Genomic DNA, 21,237 nt, shown 5'->3' on the forward strand with positions numbered 1-21,237 from the left:
AAAGGTGGGGGGTGGCGGGGGGGGGTGGGGAAGTGGAGAAAAAAAGGTGAGAAGCACCTGTGAAGGTTACAGCTCAGGGGCACACATGCTAACTAAAAGAATGAGGCTTAGGGGCACCTGACTGGCTTAGTTGGTTGGAGTAGTCTTTTTTTTTTTATTAAAAAAAATTTTTTTTTTAATATTTTTCACAGAGAGAGAGAGAGAGAGAGAGAGACAGAGCACGAGTGGGGGAGGGGCAGAGAGAGAGGGAGACCCAGAATTTGAAGCAGGCTCCAGGCTCTGAGCACACAGCCCGATGCGGGGCCCGAACTCATGGAGTGCGAGATCATGACCTGAGCCGAAGTCGGACGCTCAATCGACTGAGCCACCCAGGCGCTCCAGGTTGGAGTAGTCTCGATCTCGGGGTCATGAGTTCAAGCTTCACACTGGACTCAATTAAAGGAAATGCTAGAAATAAAAAAAAAACACTAACAGAAACGAAGAATGCCTTTGATGAACTCATCAGCAGACTCGACATGGACATCAGTGAGCTTTAAGATATGTCAATAGGAACTTCCCAAACAGAAAGCAAAGGCAAATAAAATGAAAAAAATAAAACCAGAATATTAAAAAACTGGGGGGGGGGGGGGTGCGGCGCCTGGGTGGCTCAGTCGGTTAAGCGTCTGACTTCAGCTCAGGTCACGATCTCATGGCTTGTGAGTTCGAGCCCCACGTCAGGCTCTGTGCTGACAGCTCAGAGCCTGGAGCCTGCTTCTGATTCTGTCTCCCTATCTCTCTGCTCCTCCCCTGTTCACTCTCTCTCTCTCTCTCTTTCAAAAATTAATAAACATTAAAAACAAAAACAAAAAAAACCTGGGACAATTACAAAAGGTGCAACATATGCACAACAGGAATACCAGAAGGAGAAGGGAGGAGAGAAAAGAACAGAAGAAATATTTGAAGTAATAATGGATGAGAGCTCCCAAGACTAATGACAGACAACAAACCACACATTCAGGAAGCTCAGAGATCACCAAGCATGATAAATACCAAAAAACCTACACTTAGGCATATCATACTCAAACTGCAGAAAATCAAAGACAAAGAGAAAAACTTGAAAGATGTCAGAGGGCAAAACCTCTTACCTAGTTAGGAACAAAGATAAAATTACATCATACTTCTCTTAAAAAACCATGGGAGCAACAGGAGAGTGGAGTGAACTATTGAAAGTGTTGAAAGATAATCCTACCAACACTAAATTCTGTATCCAGAGCAACTGTCCTTCAAAAGCGAAGGAGAAATACTTTCTTAGACAAACAAAAATTGAGGAATTTGTCACCAGCAGACCTGCCTTGCAAGAAAAATTAAAAGAAGTTCTTCAGAGAGAAGGAAAATGACAACGATCAGAAATTTGGATCTACATAATGAAAGAGCACTTGAAAAGGAATAAATGGAAGATAAAATATTATCTTAAGAATAAGAGTGGTGCCTGGGTGGCTCAGTCGGTTACACGTTCTACTTTGGCTCAGGTCATGATCTCATGGTTCATGAGTTCAAGCCCCACATCAGGCTCTGTGCCTGGAGCCTTCCTCAGATTCTGTGTCTCCCACTCGCACTCTGTCTCTCTCTCTCTCTCTCAAAAATAATTAAATATTTTTTAAAATTTAAGAGAAAGTGTCTTTTTTTTATAGTTTACTTGAGAGAGTGAGAGAGAGAGAGAGAGAGAGAGAGAGAGAGTGCATGTGCATGAGTGGGGGAGGAGCAGAGTAGGGGAGGAGAGAGAATCCCAAGCAGGCTCCTCTGTGCTATCAGCACAGAGCCCGACATGGGACTCAATTCCACAAACCATAACATCATGACCTGGCTGAAATCAACAGTCAGACACTTATCTGACTGAGCCATCCAGGCGCCCCTAACAGATAACATCTTGTTTGAAATGATAATAGCAAGGATATACTAGATGATTATAGTTTATGAGTAAAGGTATGGCAGCAATGTTAAAAGGGACAGAGAAAAGGAATTGTGTTATATAACAGGAGCATTATATAAATGACCGTGCCTGGTCATGCCTGGTCTAGCTGGTTTATTCTGTTGTAAAGTACTGGTACTACTTGTGAAGTGGTACAGTGCTATTTGAAAGTGGACTTAAATTAGTTGTAAGTGCACATTGCAAGTTCTAGAGCAACCACTAAAATAAAAAAAAAAAAGTACAATTGATATGCTGAGAGAAAATGGAATCACATAAGATGCTCGACTAAAAGCAGAAAAAGCAGAAGGCAAAAAAATAAAGAACAAGGGCAACAAATAGATAACAATTATAAATATAATTACATCAATAATAGACATATTATTACATATATACGACTCAATGATGGGTTGTCTAAAACTAACCCACAGTTTTTTTTCTAATTTATTAAAGTAATTTCTATGCCCAATGTGGGGTGTGAACTCATGACCCCAAGATCAAGAGCTGCATGCTCTACTGACCTGAGCCAGCCAGGCACCACAACACATCCACTTTATTTATTTATTTTTTTATTTAAAAAACAAATTTTTTTTCAGCGTTTTTATTTATTTTTGGGACAGAGAGAGACAGAGCATGAACGGGGGAGGGGCAGAGAGAGAGGGAGACACAGAATCGGAAACAGGCTCCAGGCTCTGAGCCATCAGACCAGAGCCTGACGCGGGGCTCGAACTCACAGACCGCGAGATCGTGACCTGGCTGAAATCGGACGCTTAACCGACTGCGCCACCCAGGCGCCCCACACATCCACTTTAAATATCAAGACACAGGGGCACTTGGCTGGCTCAGTCAGTGGAGCATGAGACTCTTGATCTTGGGCTTGTGACTTTGAGCCCCACGTTGGATGTAGAGATTACTTAAAAAAATTTTAAAAAATCTTTACAGGGCACCTGGGTGGCTCAGTCGGTTAAGCATCCGACTTCAGCTCAGGTCATGATCTCACCATTCGTGAGTTCGAGCCCCGCATCAGGTTCTGAGCCTGGAGCCTGCTTCAGATTCTGTGTCTCCCTCTCTCTCCACCCCTGCCCTGCTCACGCTGTCTCTCTCTTAAAAATAAGTAAACATTAAAGAATAAATAAATAACAACTATGTGAATGGAACTAGAGGGTATTATGCTAAGTGAAATTAGTCAGAGAAAGACAAGTATCATACAACTTTACTCATATCAGGACTTTAAGACACAGAACAGATGAACACAAGGGAAGGGAAGCAAAAATAATATAAAAACAGGGAGAGGGACAAAACATAAAAGACATGTAAATATGAAGAACAAACACAGGGTTATTGGAGGGGTTATAGGAGGGGGGATGGGCTAAATGGGTAAGGGGCATTAAGGAATTTATCCCTGAAATCATTGTTGCACTATATGCTAACTTGGATGTAAATTAAAATTTTTTTAAAAAATCCAAAAATCAATCAATAAATAAAAAAGAAATCTTTAAACAAATAAAGACACAGACTAAAGTGATGGAGGGGCGCCTGGGTGGCGCAGTCGGTTAAGCATCTGACTTCAGCCAGGTCACAATCTCGTGGTCTGGGAATTCAAGCCCCGCGTCAGGCTCTGGGCTGATGGCTCAGAGCCTGGAGCCTGTTTCCGATTCTGTGTCTCCCTCTCTCTCTGCCCCTCCCCCGTTCATGCTCTGTCTCTCTCTGTCCCAAAAATAAATAAACGTTGAAAAAAAAAATTAAAAAAAAAAAATAAAGTGATGGAGAAATATATATATACATATACACACACACACTATATATGTATACACGCTATATATATATATATATACACACACACACACACACACACACTATATATACATAGTATACATATACACTATATATATATACATATACACTATACATATACACACACACACACACACACACACACCATACTAGCACTAATAAAATAAAGCTGGAGTATCCATGTTAATTTCAGACAAAGCAAGTTTCAGACCAAGGAAATTTATCAACAATAAAGAGACAATGACACAATGAAAAAGGGTTTCATTCTCCTCAAGATACAACAATTCCTAATGTGTATGCATCTAACATTAGAGCATCAAAATATGAGGCAGAAACTGATAGAAATATTTTCAGAAATAGACAAATCCACTATTAGAGTTGGAGATTTCAATGCCCGTATATCAGAAACAGATCCAGAGAGCAACAGAAGAAAATCAACATGATATAGTTGAATTAAATAGCATTATCAACTGGATCTAGTTGATATATATACAGTATTTTATCCAATACAATACAAAGTATTGTATATATTGGATAAAGTATTCTGAACAGCAGAATATATATTCTTCTCAAGCTCATATGGAACATCACCAGGAGAGACCACATTCTGGGCTATAAAACGCACCTTAACAAATGTAAAATAGACATCATACAAACAATGCTCTCAGGCCAAAACGGAATTAAACTAGAAATAATAAAGAAGAGTCAGAAAATCCCAAAGTATTTGGAGATTAAACAATACAGTTCTAAATAACACACGTGCTAAAGAAGTCTCAACAGAAATTTTAAAATATTTTGAACTAAATGAAAAAAAAATACAACTGCTGTGTAGTAAAGAACTTGGCTGTACTTTGTCCCCAGTTCCTGGGAAGAAGCCTCTGTATCCTTGAAATTTCTTGAGTGATAGGAGTGTCTGTTATTTACAATGGGATCTGATAGTTTACATTATTGAGGTGATGTAGACAGGTTATGCTAAGGAGATGAGTCAGGATGGGCTGGCCACACCAGAAGGACGAACCATGTGAGTAGAGGGTTGGGGCTCTGATATTAGCTTGACCTCTGGAGAAGGGAGAGGAACTAGAGAGGAGTTCAACTATATGGTCAATGAGTCAATCAATCACGACCATATAATTAAACCCTAATAAAAACTCTGGCTTAGGTGAGCTTCCCTGGTTAACAATACTTTGTGTATAATTGATGTGTAAGGAGGTGACATGCCTAGACTCCGTGGGAAGAGGACACTAGACGTTAAGTGTTTGGGGTGGGGGGGAGAAAGGCAATTGTAATTCTTTAAGTATTAAATTAATTAATTAATTAATTAGTTTACTTATTTTTGAGGGAGAGCATGCGGGTGCAAGCACAGCTCAATCTCACGACTGTGAGATCATGACCTGAGACTCATCATGACTGTGAGACTCATGATCTGAAATCAAGAGTCAGACACTTAACCAACCGAGCCACCTAGGTGCCTCTAAGTGTGAAATTTAAACGCAAACAAAATGATGTTAAATCTACCTTCTTTACTACATTTTGTAGGACTTCATTTATATGAAATGTCAAAAATAGGCAATCTACAAAAAAAGTAGAAAGTGGAGTAGTGGCTGCCTAGGGCTTGGGGGGACTAGGAGCTGGAGGGTAAGGGGCTGAGGGGTCCCTTTGGGGTAATGAAAATGTTTTCAACCTAACTGTGGTGATGGATGTACAACTTTTGTGAATATGCAAATTCAAAGCCATTGACTTGTACACTTTAAAGGGGTGATCTGTATGGTATGCAAATGTTAACTCAATAAAGCTGCTGAAAAAATACTTGATCAAGAAAAAGAAGGGGCGCCTGGGTGGCTATTAGGTTACATATCTGACTTCAGCTCAGCTCATGATTCTGCGATTCGTAGGTTCTAGCCCCACGTCAGGCTCTGTGCTGACAGCTCAGAGCCTGGAGCCTGCTTCGGATTCTGTGTCTCCCTTTCTCTCTGCCCCTCCCCACTCACATTCTGTCTCTCCTTCAAAAATAAACATTTGAAAGAAAGAAAGAAAAAAGAAAGAAAGAAAAAGAAAGAAAGAAAGAAAGAAAGAAAGAAAGAAAGAAAGAAAGAAAGAAAAGAAAAGAAAAGAAAAGAAAAGAAAAGAAAAGAAAAGAAAAGAAAAGAAAAGAAAAAGAAAAGAAAGAAAAGGCAAGCAACAGATTGGGAAAAAGTATTTGCAAAAGACACATCTAGTAAAGGACCAAAACATGCAAAGACATTGTCACGACACTGACAATGCCAAACGCTGGCGAGGATATGGATAACAGGAACTTTTGTTCATTGCTGATGGGCATGTAAAATGGTACAGCTACTTTAGAAGAGTTTGTCAGTTACTTATAAAACTAAATATACTCTTACCACACACTCTTGGTATTTCCCAAGTGTATTTACCCATACACTCCTTGGTATTTACCCAAAGGAGTTGAAAACTTATGACCACACAAAAAATCAGCACATAGATGTTTACAGCAGCTTTATTCCTAACTGCGCAAACTTGGAAGCAACCAAGATGTCCATCAGTATAAATGGATCAATAAACTGTGGTACATCCAGACAATGGAATACTATTTAGCACTACATGGAAATGAACTATTAAATGAGTCATGAGAAGACATGGAGGAACCTACAATGCATATTACTAACTGAAAGAAGCCGATCTGAAAAGGCTACATACTGTAAGATTCCAACTACATGATCTTCAGGAAAAGGTAAAACTAGGGAGATAGTAAAAAGGTCAGTGGTTGTCAGAGGCTAGAGGGAAGGGAGGTATGAACAGAGGAGGGAGCACAGAGAATTTCTGGGGCAGTGAAACTACTCTGTACGATAGTATAATATGGATACATATCATACATTTGTTCAAACCTACAGAAAAAGTACAATGCTGAGTTAGCCATAATGTAAACAATGGATTCTGGGAGATAATGATGTGTCAGTGCAGGTTGATCAATTATAACAAATGTGCAACTCTTGTAGAGAATGTTGATAATAGGAGAGGCTGTGCATTTGTGGGGGTCGGTTGTTATGGGAAAACTCTGTACTTTCCTCTCAAATTTGCTCTCAACCTAAAACTCTCAAAAAATAAAGTCTATTAAGAAAAAGCACAAACAAGAAATGAAACAAAATGATTAAGTAAAAGGCATACAGATACATGTAACTATAAATCTATTAAGAAAGCAACAAACAGAAACAAAACCAAAAACTCCCCACTTGCTTTGTTGAAAACCCACCTTGTGGATTTAAAAAAAATTGATGTTTAATATCGGTATACACTAAAAATGTAAGAGACAGATGGTAAGAGTCAATGATAAGAACAAGGGCCAAAGAGGACACATGAAGGCAGGTGGGCAGTACATCTAATTATAATGTAATATAAAAATACTTTATAAACATTTAGTCACCACTGAAGCTTGAAAGTTTTACATATAATTCTGATGTACTTCAGAGTGCATGGAAACTTACAAAGTTAAGATGATCTTATCGGTAGAAAAGATATTCTAAACCAGCTTAGCCAAAAGAAGCATTTTGATTGCCTAATTTAACTTTGTAAAGGAGAAGTAAATCTTATGGCTGGTCTCTGTAAACCTCACAGCTGGAACATTCTAACAGCACCTTGCAGTTACCAGTGATCAAAGTAAGTTACTTTATATACTAAACTTAGAATTTCATAATAGAAATAATGCAACGCCGGGGGGTGCGGTTATCATGAAATAATTACACTCCTGGGAGATTACAGGCACAAGGCTGTACCCCAGGGGTGTGATTATCCCATGATAACCACATCCACTGAAATTGCATTATTGCAAAAATAATCTCTATTCACTGGTGAGACATTATTCAATAGGTGATTTTTTAAAATGAAAAGATTTTTTAGCTTGAATCAGCAAGTGGATTAGGAAATTGGCCAGTTTATTTTTCACTGCATTCAAATTCAGAATACAACATCATTATTATTTGCTTTCCTATTTGATATACTAGAGTTTCTTATTCTGTTTCTGAGACTCCTTTAAGAGTTTCTATTAGTGTTAGTTAAGTGGCACTGCTAAATGCAGGTCAAACTTCAAACGTATTAACTGAGCAATACAATTTTAAATAATTTATGTACAAAATTTTTAATTCTTCTAATACTCACTTAAAAACTATAAATGTATAACCACTGTTAATATATTCGTCTATCTCCTGCCAGTCATTTTTCTACAAGTATCTGTCTATATGTCTACCTAAAGACAGCAAGAGAAACATGAATGGAATCCATGTAGCCACTTTGTTTTACAATTTGCATTTTTAATTTGGCCAAATGTTGTAAACAACACCCATATCATTAAGAGATCTTCATATCATATCAATTGTTCTTACATACAGCTGAAGCTGATGGTTCTCAACCTTGACAGTGCATCAGAAATAGATCAGTAACTTTCATCATCATCTGTGGTATCACAGATGGTGAAAGTTACTGATCTATTTTTACCATAATTTTATCATAGAGTTCAGTGTGTTGAGATATTCTCAGATGAGTAAGATACAGGATTTAAGAAATTAAAAATATCCTGTGTATTTACCAGTATTTGTTCTCACACTTATATTTGTCAGTTTTAAAGGAAAAATTGGAAATGGAAATTTTGCTAATGCCTTTTTCTATAACGAGGCAAAGAATTAATTCAGTCTGCTAGTTATTTCTCATCATGAATATGCTTTTTACGACACACCAGTAACTCTTTCCTTTTTTCAGCTGTTCCAGCTATTCTGAAAATAAATTTAATACAGGAGAACAAAGGGAAACATCAACCTTCTCAAGAATACAAGAGATATTCAACGTTTGAAAAGCCAAATCTTGTTTCTTTCCCATTTTTAAAAAAGTTTTTTATTTTAGAGAGAGAAAGAAAGACTGCGAGCAAGGAAGAGGAGCAGAGGAAGAGAGAGAGAGAATCCCAAGCAGGCTCCCCATTGACAGTGCAGAGCCCGACGACCCGGGGATCATGACTTGAGCCAAAATCAAAAGTCAGACGCTCAACCGATTGAGCCACCCAGGTGCCCCAGTTTCTTTTCCAATTTTAATCACACATTTTAATATAAAAGTACAGACAGTCACATGTAATTTCACCAAATTATTAACTATTTCAGTCTTCCATGTTTCCTTCCAGTCCTAATGTATATGCATGTAGCTTTATATTACCAGAATCATAATGTAGATTCAATTAGTAATCCTTAATTCACTAAATATATCAACAATTTTGGCAATTCCTCTAGGACTGGATATTTAGTTTACAACAGGAAAAAATTAGAAATGATACTGAATATTTTCCTTAAAAAAAAAAAAGCTTTTAGCACATTATCATTTTTCCTTCTCTGTACTTTTCCCTTTCCAAACACACACACACACACACACACACACACACACACACACACACACACACTACACCACACCCACCCAAAATATTCTATGGCATCATTTTTGCCTAAACCTGTTTTCCCAAACTTTCAGATCATCACCATCCTCTAGGGTGAGAGTCTTAGAATCCTCTCAGTACTCTGATTCAATAGGGCCTTGGGAACCAATACCTTTAACAAAATACTCAAGTGATCCTTTACATCAGGCAAGTTTGGGAAAAGATGGCTGCAGTGTCCAATGGCAAAACTTGTTGAGTCATTCAAATCTGGTTCTGTTCATTCATGGTCATCCAAGATAAATCTTCTATGCTTGTTTTTCTTCTGGTCTTTCTTTCTGGCCCATCTTTCTAACTGTTTCAATCTTAATAATTCCTCAAAGGTCACTGTAGTCCTGTCTCCCCTATTAACAGTCAGTTACTCTCTATTTTTTTTTTTTTTAATTTTTTTTTCAACGTTTATTTATTTTTGGGACAGAGAGAGACAGAGCATGAACGGGCGAGGGGCAGAGAGAGAGGGAGACACAGAATCGGAAACAGGCTCCAGGCTCCGAGCCATCAGCCCAGAGCCCGACGCGGGGCTCGAACTCACGGACCGCGAGATCGTGACCTGGCTGAAGTCAGACGCTTAACCGACTGCGCCACCCAGGCGCCCCTCACTCTCTATTAAATAGATTCTTATACAATGATTAGATTGTAAACTAGGAGTAGAACCCTTATCTTTGATGAGGCTGGAACAGAGAAGTTCAAAAAATAAAACTTAAGGCTGATATGTGGGATGTCAAATACATAGTGCCAAATAAAATTATCTCATAAAGTAAAAAAGAAATTTAGTAGTTCTAAGAATTAATTTTCATATAGGGCACTTAATCAGTGCGCCATTCTTTCACTATCAAAGGCAGAGCTTCCAAAATCTTACAGATTTATGGGGCGCCTGGGTGGCTCAGTTGTTTGGGCCTCCGACTTCGGCTCAGGTCATGATCTCACAGCTCGTGAGTTTGAGCCCCGTATTGGGCTCTGTGCTGACAGCTCAGAGCCTGGAGCCTGCTTTGGATTCTCTCTCTCTGCCCCTCCCCCGCTTGTGTTTTCTTTCTCTCTCTCTCTCTCTCTCTCTCTCTCTCTCTCTCAAAAATAAACACTGAAAAAAATTTAAAATCTCATAGATTTGGGGTGTCTGGGTGGCTCAGCTGGCTGAACATCCAACTCTTAATTTTGGCTGAGGTCATGATTTCACGGTTCGTGGGACTGAGCCCTACATCAGGCTCTGCACTGACAACAAGGAGACTGCTTGGGATTCTCTCTCTCCCTCCCTCTCTCTGCCTCTCCCCTGTTTGGGCATGCTCTCTCTCTCTCTCAAAATAAATAGATAAACTGAAAAAAATAAATAAAATTTGACAGAGTTCAAAAATAACTTGATTCAAAAAGATCATTTTAACTTTTTAAAAAAAGTTTATTTATTTTGAGAAAGAGAGATCAAGCAAGCAAGCAGGGGAAGGGGAGAGAGAGAGAATCCCAAACAGGCTCCACACTGTCAGCAGAGCCCAATGCAGGGCTCAATCCCACGAACCATGAGATCCTGACCTGAGCCAAAGTCAGACACTCAACTGAGCCACCCAGGCACCCTGGTTGTTTTATCTTTTAACCTTACATACTTTTTTTTTTCCTACATACTTTTAAACAATATTGCTTCTTAACTTTTTTTACTTGATATACCTTAGTATATCCTTATATGTCAACATAGACATACAGCTCTATTCACCTGTTTATATCTTATGACTATATGGTATTCCATTTGGGGGGGATGTACCATAATTTATTTTTATTTTTATTTTTTTTAATTTTTTTTTCAATGTTTTATTTATTTTTGGGACAGAGAGAGACAGAGCATGAACGGGGGAGGGTCAGAGAGAGAGGGAGACACAGAATCGGAAACAGGCTCCAGGCTCTGAGCCATCAGCCCAGAGCCTGATGCGGGGCTCGAACTCACGGACCGTGAGATCGTGACCTGGCTGAAGTCGGACGCTTAACCGACTGTGCCACCCAGGCGCCCCTCATAATTTATTTTAAAAAAGAAATGCTTATTATATGCCAGGCACTATTGCAAGCACTCCACATTAACTTGTTTAGCTCTCATGACCACCTTATGAGGTAGGTGCGAGAATATCTATTTCATAGACATTAGCAGACACACAGCAGTTAAGTAGCTTGCTTGAAAATACAGGCCTACTAGGTAGCAGAGCAGATGTTCCAAATCAGGCATCTAGGAGGCCCCACAGTCCCACAGTCTGTGCTCTTAACCACTATGCATACTGCCTCTCAGAATCTATGGCTCCCAATTCTAGAAGCCCGTTCCTTCTGGGGGCACCTGGGTTGCTCAGTCAGTTAAGCATCCGGACTCTGGATTTTGGCTCAGGTCATGATCTCACAGTTTGTGAGTCTGAGCCCTGCACTGGGCTCTGCACTCACAGCACAGAGCCTGCTTAGGATTCTCTCTCTCTGCACCTGCTGTGTGCACATACATGCTCTTTCTCTCTCAAAATAAATAAACTTAGAAAAAAAAAAAAAAGGCCATTCCTTGTACGATGCAAACTGCTCTTCTCCCAGATTTTACATGGTTGTACCTTTCCTGTCATTTAAGTCTCAGTTTAACATCAGTTCCTCAGAGGGGGCCATTCCTGACTGCTTAATACAAAATTACTCACCATTTACCTCTCATCACAGTATCCAATTTAATTTTCATCACAGAACTTATAAATACCCAGTATTTTCTTACCAGTTTATTTTGTGTCATTTCAATGTAATGAAAGTAAAGACATTTCCTGTCTTGATATTATTGTATTCTAGACCCTAGAAAAATGCCTGGCACAGAGTTAAGTGCTCCATAAATGATTGCTGAATAAATGAGTGAGTTTATTTTACCAAGCTCTTATGGATGGACATTCAGGTTTGTTCCTGGTATTTCAGTACCATAAACCTTTGAGCATCTACCTTATCACTTTCTTATTATAAAAACATTTTTTTTAATGTTTATTTATTTTTGAGAGAGAGAAGCAGAGCTGGAGGGGCAGAGAGCAAGGGAGACACAGAATCCTAAGCAGGCTCCAGGCTCTGAGCTGTCAGCACAGAGCCTGACACGGGGCTTGAACCCACGGACCATGAGATCATGACCTCAGCTGGACACTTAACTGACTGAACCATCCAGGCGCCCCCACTTTCTTATTATTCTTGGAATAATAAGAATATTCTTGAATTCTTGGAAGCGGAATTTCTAGGTAAAAGGATATGCATGTTTTTAAGTCTTTTGATACCTATGGTCAAATGACTTTAAAAATGGTGTTCCAATTTATCAACAGTGGATTAAAATTCATTTTACCACACTTGCTCCAACACCAGATGTATTCTTTTAAATCTTTGCCCAATTTAATAGGTAAAAAAAGATAATATATTATTTTAGTTTTCATTTCTTTGGTTACTAATGCTGTTGAAAATGTCCTCATAGGTTTAATGGCCATTTGGATTCCTCCTTTTGTTCTTTGCTCCTTTGCGTTTGTATGTTCGTCTTTACCATATTGACTTGAAAGGACATTTTATATACTAGGAATGTTAACTATAGTATTTCAATAAAGTTAATACTTTCTACCCTCTACCACTCCACTGCTCAATTCATTTAGACACAGATAAAGAATCACTAATTTGCAGACATCACAAGTTGGGTTACATATATGTTAAAACTTGTTAGGAACCAAAAAATAAGAGTATTTTTTTTACTTTGTTCACTTTATTTTGAAAAAGTTCATTTGATTGCAGAATAGTACTACAGTACAACTGTACCACAAATGGGGTGCAAAAATTTTGTATAAAATAAATGATTACTTCAAGATTTATGAATATAAATGCATGGCTGGAGATGAGCTAATAACCAGCTTCATTATATGTGAGTTCACTGTTTCCAATACTTTTAAAAATAGATTAATAGCACAAGTTCTTCCGGTTGTTATAGACTTTCTAATATAGAATCAAGACAGGGGCGCCTGGGTGGCTCAGTCGGTTGAGTGTCCGACTTCAGCTCAGGTCATGGTCTCAGTTTTGTGGGTTTGAGCTCCACATCAGGCTCTGTGCTGACAGCTCAGAGCCTGGAGCCTGCTTCAGATTCTGTGTCTCTCTCTCTCTCTCTCTCTCTGCCCCTCCACCACTTCCACTCTGTCTCTCTCTCTCAAAAATAAATAAACATTAAAAAAATTTTTTTAAATAACATATAGAATCAACATAAAGTAGGGGTGCCTGGCTGGCTCAGCTGGTAGCATGTGACTCCTGATCTTGGGATTGGGAGTTTGAGCCCCATGTTGGGTGTAGAGATTACTTCAATAAATAAATCTTTAAAAAACAAAACAAAAAAAGAATCGAGGGGTGCATGGGTGGTTCAGTTGGTTAAGTGTCCAACCCTTGATTTCAGCTCAGGTCATGATCTCAAAGTCGTGAGATCGAGCCCCATGTCCGGCTCTGAGCTGGACGTGGAGCCTGCTTAAGATTCTCTCTCCCCCCCCACCCCTCTTCCACTCACACACTCTCTCTCTCAAAAAAAAGTTAAAAAAAAAAAAAAAAAGAATCAAAGCAAGTCTGTTGATTACCAAATAAAAGGCTAAGTCTGGAATCTATCCTCATTCTCTCAGAAGCAGGATCAAAGTAAGACTAGGCTGGGGAACAAAGACAGCTACTACCACTGCCTGCCGCTAGCCGATACGGAAGTCATGCAGTTGTAAGGGCACCACAAGGCTGGAGTGAAGGAAAAGTGAGCAAGATGCAACCCCTTCCAGAAAACATATATACCTTTCAGATATAAACATCAGGTTTCTATTACTACTAAAATTAATAGTCAGAAATATTTAAGCCAATGGGTTCCTCATATACGATCTAGTGTACTCCCATGTTCTTTAGGGGTTTATTTATTTTGGGGGCTCTCCTTTCGCCATTTGAGTGGGGGCAGGTGAGGAAGGAACATCAGTATGTGGATTTTAAGAGTACCTGCACTGTGTCATCAGTGGAACATTCTTTTGTCAGAGATTGCCAGACCAAGGTCTGTACCAACATTCTCTCACCACTGAGCAAATAGTTTCCCTCTACTTAAAATGTGGTTTCTTAATCTTTTTTAGAGGAGTAAGGATTAAAAAAAAAAATCAATTTTAATATTTTTATCTGTGTACTTCTTCTCCCCATTCTAACATCCATAACATCATTAAAGAAACAGTGTCAGGGGGCTCCTGGGTGGCTCAGTGGGTTGAGTGTCCCATTCTTGATTTTGCCTCAGGTCATGATCCCAGGGTCATGGGATTGAGCCCTGCATTGGGCTCTATGCTGAGCATGGAGCCTACTGAAGATTCCCCCGCATCCCTCTGTCTCTCTCCCTCTGCCCCTTTCCCAGCTTGTACTCTCTTTCCCTCTCTAAAAAAAAAAAAAAAAAAAAAAAAAAGAGAGAGACAGAGAAACAGTGTCAAACTTGACAATGATTTTTTTTTTTTAAATTTTTAAGTTTATTTATTTATTTTGAGAGAGAGACAGCAAGCTGGGGAGGGGCAGAAAGGGAGAGAGAGAATCCCAAGCAGGCTCTGCACTGTCAGCACAGACACACAAAACCAGCCATGAGATCATGACCTGAGCCGAAACCAAGAGTTGGACGCCTAACTGACTGAGCCACCCAGGCGCCCCTCTTTTTTTTTTTTTAACTTCATTTATTTTGAGAGAGACAGAGAGTACAAGTGGGGGAAGGGCAGAGAGAGAGAGAGAGAGAGAGAGAGAGAGAGAGAGAATGCCAAGCGGGCTCCACACTGTTTGTGCAGAGCCTGATGAGGGGCTCAAACCCACACACTGTGAGATCATGACCTGAGCTGAAGTTGGGTACTTAACCAACTGAGCCACCCAGGCATCCCTGATATTTAACATCTTTTAAAATTCAGTTTTGATTTTATCTGTGAACTAAATGAGGCAATTGCTGAGTCTTTTCATCAGCCTACATTTACAATTCAGGGGAACATGAAGATGAGAAAGAACCATTTCTTCCTTCTATTTTTAGGTTACTAACCTGATGAACTATGCTTAATACCTTTTTTTTTTTTTAATAATGTTTATTCTATTTTTGAGAGAGAGCACAAGAGGGGGAGGTGCAGAGAGAGAGGGAGAGGATCCAAAGCAGGCTCTGTGCTGATAGCAGAGAGCCGGACTTAGGCCTTGAACTCACCAACCATGAGATCATGACCTGAGCCAAAGTTGATGCTCAAGTGACTGAGCCATCCAGGTACCCCTGTCCCAGTATTTTACCTTTAATATCAAGTTTATAGGGCCCTTGGCTAGAAAAATTAAATTAATTTCTAACACACAGCATTTAAAATTTAGGGGCACCTGGGTGGCTCAGCCGGTTAAGTGTCCGACTTTGGCTCAGGTCATGATCTCGCGGTCCGTGAGTTCAAGCCCCGCGTCAGGCTCTGTGCTGACTGCTCAGAGCCTGGAGCCTGTTTCAGATTCTGTGTCTTCCTCTCTCTCTGACCCTCCCCCATGCATGCTCTGTCTCTCTCTGTCTCAAAAATAAATAAACGTTAAAAAAAATTAAAAATAAAATAAATAAAATTTAAAATATATGAGCTTCCCACTGACCATCATATTTTGGGTACATATCTTTGTCAAAACAAACAAACCAACCAACCAAAGGAAAACGATATCCAGAAATATTAAAGAAAAATGCTGTTTGTCCTTGATACAAATTATAAAACAAATAAATCATCTCTAGTGCATACCTGAGCCATCAGTGGGAACTGAACTTGCATTTATTCCAGAAAGACCAAACAAAGGACATTCTCGATCTGTGTTGACATGACCCCATTTGTGACATTTAATGCACCTCACATTTCGAACCTGAGAAATAGTGAACATTATTTTAGTTATTAAAATACTGAGACTCTAAGCAATGTTCAAATCCCTACTCCTTGGCAGAGTTTAAGGTAAATTACTTTTCATTTTTAAAAGATTTCCAGGGAAAGAGATTCCGTAACTATTTTGGTAATTTAACATAAATACTAAAACCTTTTGTAAATTCTGCCTAAAAGCTAAACTGAATACTATCTCTTTTTGACTGTTACTTGGTGGTAACAAAACAGTGTGATCCAAAGAGAAATGGTAAAATATCAAAAAGGAATTACGTCATGGCTTAAACTTAAATTCTCTAATTTAAAAAGGTTAATCTTTGGGGCGCCTGGGTAGCTCGGTTGGTTAAGTGTCCGACTTCGGCTCAGGTCACGATCTCATGGTCCATGGGTTCAAACCCCACGTCGGGCTCTGGGCTGACAGCTCAGAGCCTGGAGCCTGCTTCGGATTCTGTGTCTCCCTCTCTCTCTGACCCTCCCCCACTCACGCTCTATCTCCCTCTGTCTCTAAAAAACAAATAAACATTTAAAAAATAAATAAATAAGTTAATCTTTAAAGTTTCAGTTTCCTAACCAGGGTTTGGCAAACTTCTTCTGTGAAGGACCAGATATTAAGTATGTAAGTCTTTACGGGCCAGAGGTATCTGTTGCAATTACTCAACTCTGCCAACGTAGCAGGAAAACAGCCACAGTCAATATGTAAATGAATAAGGAAGGCAGGACTCCAAAAAAACGTTTTTTCTAACAAGAATGTGACCCTCTGCTGATACTATGGGTTCTAAAAAAATAGTTTTACACCTTTTCTTGATCTTGAGCTAATTCTCTCAATTCCTGAAAACTGAAGAGACCCTTATCATTACAACCCTCAGTACAAAACTTTGATTCCTACCTTTTTTTTTTAAACAGGAGAAAATCAAATTTAATAGACATACATACAGGGAATCTACATAGACATGAAATTCCTGATTCCTGTCTTTTATCAACCTACTACACTTAATGTTTTCTCCTCTAAGTCCTTTTACTGCCTGATATAAATCAAAACAACAGAGCCCTTTCTCAGCTTAAATACCTTTTGGACAACAATAAAGAAGTATTTATTAAGTAGAAATTATTCTTATAGAGTAAAATATGGGTCACTTGCCTGAATACCAAAGGGCTGATCTCTGATGTTCATGTCATCTTTGGCATATCTATTAAGTAGAGAAAATGTACAAACACAATATTAAGAACAATTTAATAAACAGCAGTTATTCTGAAAATAGTTTTCTAGTTCTAAAAACATTATAAAATGTGTAACACAGAACTATGAAATCTACTTAGTATTTCTAGACATCACTTCATATTAAGTGTCCAGTTTGATGATTTGTGATTAAAAAAATTAAAAACCATTGGGGCGCCTGGGTGGCACAGTCGGTTAAGTGTCCGACTTCAGCCAGGTCACGATCTCGCGGTCCGTGAGTTCGAGCCCCGCGTCAGGCTCTGGGCTGATGGCTCAGAGCTTGGAGCCTGTTTCTGATTCTGTGTCTCCCTCTCTCTCTGCCCCTCCCCCGTTCATGCTCTGTCTCTCTCTGTCTCAAAAATAAACGTTAAAAAAAAAAAATTAAAAAAAAAAATTAAAAACTATTTAAATTAAAGTCTATGATCAAGGGGCACCTAGGTGGTTCAGTCAGTTAAGCGTCCGACTTTGGCTCAGGTCATGATCTCGCAGTTCATGGATCTGAGCTCCGCATCATGGGGGAGCCCGCTTGGGATTCTCTCTCTCCCTTTTGCTCTCTGCCCCTCCCCCACAGGTGCACGCTCTCTCTCTCTCTCTCTCTCTCAAAATAAACTTAAAAAAAAAGTCTATGATCAAATAAATTGTATAAGACAAATCACATAAAATACATTTTCACGTTAGTTGCCTTCTCTAGTGAACGAGAAGGCAACATAAGATGGGATATCAGATAAAGCTGGTGATAATATATTTTATCTTAGAAGAAAACTGGTTCTTACTTTTCCCTTGGAGCTCCTTTCTGCCATTCAAATTTGTATTCAGTCTCTCCTTCTGTTTCTTCTTTCTAAAAACATTCATTAGGAAGTCTTTCAACTTTTCCATTAAATTACAATCTATTGCAAGTAAATCTAAACACAGAAAATAGTACCTTACCTCTTTGTTTTCTTGATTGCATATCAAAATATGGGTGAAAAAAAAAGGTCAAGTTAAAAACTTGAACATTCGAGTTGGCTATCCACACTATACTATAGTACGATGTCATAGCACTTAATTGTAACTTGTAAGGATTTATTGGTTTGACTTTTTTTCCTTCTTTCACATGATAAAATTCAAATCACTGAAGGATAAATACAATATTGAATGAGACAGCCTGTAATAAGCACATTAATTCCTAATTTTTAAGCTTTTATATTTTTCACTGACAGAATATTATGCTTTCTATTCGTATCAGTAAGGACTAAAGATATATACACAAATTATAAAAGAAGAAACGCACTTCTGTTGATATTGACTTTCTCTTCAAAGATCAAGTCATTTAAAAAAAGTCATCATGAAATATTGCTAGACAAATATTTTTAGTATTTGTTCAATTGTATTGATTACAGTATTTTTAAATTATCTTTACAGAATAACAGCCATTTTAAAAAATGAAGAGCAACTTTTAAAAAATGTCTGTGATAGCAGTTCTATCTTTAGCCGCAAACACATCAAGGACATTAAAAAAAAAAAAAAAAGCAAATGAGGCAAGTACCTTTTTTAGCTCCTGGTGGGGCCTCATACATGAAATTAAGGCCATTCTTTACACGCTCATCTCCCATAAGCAACCTAAATGAAATAAGAAATAAAGTTAACAGTTTTATGTAGGAGGAAAAAAATTACAGAATTACTGTTCCCCATCTCCAAAATCCCTAAAGGAATTAATAGAAAATATTTTTGTTAGGGAGAAAGTTCCAAAACTTTATTTCACTGATTAGATAACATCTGAAATACATGAATGGAAATTCAAACAGTGCTGCCCCTTTAGTAATTGGCTTTAAGTTCTGAGACTTTCTCGTTACCTGAGAGATCCTCGCCCTCCCAGAAGAAAAGGGGAAAAATGCCATGGTCACTCTCACATGCTTTTCTTAAACTTTGAAATGCTATGGAAATAATGACAGCTTTGAAATCCTATATGCCAGCACAAATTTGGAATTAAGTTAAATAGTGCCAACATTTTTTCTTAATTGTGAGGGATCAAACAGTTTTGGAAAAATGAGTCTCTCTGGAATTTTTTTAAAAGTCAAATCCAATTAATGCTTGTAATAAAAGTCAAAGTCAATAGGAGAATCACATTCTTTGATGAGGCCAAAGAAGAGAATATAGTTTAGAGATATTCTACAACAGGTTAATTACTATGATGGAATCAATGTCTGCGGCACCTCAAAAATCATTTTCTTTTTAGTTCTGTTTTAACACTGAAAGTTCTCAGTTTAGGTTCTGTTTAGAGAGATAACGCTATGATTTTTTTTTTTTTTAAGCTCGGCAATAAATTGAAGGGCTGGTTGAATTAAAGTTTTGATTCATAAGATCCAAGTAAAGTACTGATAATAAAGATGAAAGCTAAAGAGTGAATAGAATTTCCTCTTATATTTGAAAAAGGCAATCACAAAGGATTACATAATTATAATTCTTCTCTTATTTCCATTGGAATTTATAAAGAACTGTCACCAAAAAAAAAAAAAAAAAAAAAAAAGGAAGAGAGCAAAAAGATGACAGGATCTATATCCATACAATGGAATATTATTTTGCAATAAAAAGAAATGAACTACACGCTACAAAATAGATGAACTTCAAAAACATTACACTAAGTGAAAGAAGCCAGTCACAAAAGACCATTTATATGTATGATCCCATTTATATGAGATGTCCAGAATAGGCAAATCTATAGAGACAGAAAATAAATTAGTGACTGCTTAAGGTGGAGAAGTAGAAGGGACAGGGTGTGGGAACGAGAAGTAACTGCTAATGGGTACAATATTTCCTTTTTGGATGATGAAAATGTTCTGATATTAGATTAGGGTGATGGCTCCAAGACTCTGTAAATATATATACTTAAAACAATATGCCTTTTAACAAGTGTGCAAATCATATCTTCAAATAACAACATTTTAAAAATTAAAATCAAGCACGTGAAAAGCTCAACATCTGGTTATTAGAGAAGTATAAATCAAGACCATGAGATACCACTTCACACTAAGTAGAATGGCTATTATTTAAAAACAAAAAAAAAAAGGAAAATGGGGTGCCTGGTTGGCTCAGTTGGTTGAGCATTTGACTCTTGGTTTTGGCTCGCGTCATGATCTCGCAGTTTGTGAGCTCGAGCCCCGCGTCGGGCCCCGTGCTGATGGTGGGTGCTAAGCTTGCTTGGGATTCTCTCTCTTCCTCTCTCTCTGCCTCTCCCCTGCTCTCTCTCTCTCTCAGAAATAAATAAACTTTGGGGCGCCTGGGTGGCGCAGTCGGTTAAGCGTCCGACTTCAGCCAGGTCACGATCTCGCGGTCCGTGAGTTCAAGCCCCGCGTCGGGCTCTGGGCTGATGGCTCAGAGCCTGGAGCCTCTTTCCGATTCTGTGTCTCCCTCTCTCTCTGCCCCTCCCCCGTTCATGCTCTGTCTCTCTCTGTCCCAAAAAAATAAAGAAATATTGAAAAAAAATTTTTTTAAAAAGAAATAAATAAACTTTATAAAAATTTTTTAAAAAAGGAAAATAAGAAACATTGACAAGGATATGGAGAAAATGGAATCCGTGGACACTACTGACGGGAATGTAAGATGGTGCAGCCACTATGGAAGAGAGTTTGGTGGTTCTTCAAAAGCTAAATACAGAATCACTATACGATCCAGCAAATCTACTCCTAGGTATATACCTAGAGGAACTGAAAGTAGGGACTTGAACGGATAGATATTTGCATGCCAATGCTTATAGCAGCATAACTCATAATAGCCAAAAGGTAGAAGCAACCCAAGTGTCCATCCAGGGGTGAAGAGAGAAACAAAATAGGGTGTATACATATAATGGAACATTATTTAGCCATAAAACAAAAAAAAAGTTCTGATACTACAATATGGATCAATCTTGAACACACTGTGCTAAGTGAAATAAGCCACACACAAAGAGATAAATATTTCATGATTCCACTTATATGAGGCGCCTGTA

At 38.5% G+C, this 21,237-nt stretch overlaps 1 protein-coding gene across 1 annotated transcript in view; it reads right to left on the reverse strand.

Moving 5' to 3' along the window:
- Positions 1-21,237, reverse strand: part of CIR1 (corepressor interacting with RBPJ, CIR1) — a 45,840-nt gene that overhangs the window by 14,471 nt on the left and 10,132 nt on the right. Inside the window, exons 3-7 of the mRNA XM_003990878.6 lie at positions 18,799-18,872; positions 18,201-18,211; positions 18,047-18,111; positions 17,196-17,244; positions 15,929-16,046 (exon numbers count right to left, since the gene is read on the reverse strand). Of these exons, the coding sequence (XP_003990927.2) occupies positions 15,929-16,046; positions 17,196-17,244; positions 18,047-18,111; positions 18,201-18,211; positions 18,799-18,872 (317 nt within the window). The remainder of the gene's footprint in view (positions 1-15,928; positions 16,047-17,195; positions 17,245-18,046; positions 18,112-18,200; positions 18,212-18,798; positions 18,873-21,237) is intronic.

The sequence above is a fragment of the Felis catus genome, chromosome C1, assembly GCF_018350175.1.
Source record: "Felis catus isolate Fca126 chromosome C1, F.catus_Fca126_mat1.0, whole genome shotgun sequence".
NCBI classification, from domain to species: domain Eukaryota; kingdom Metazoa; phylum Chordata; class Mammalia; order Carnivora; family Felidae; genus Felis; species Felis catus.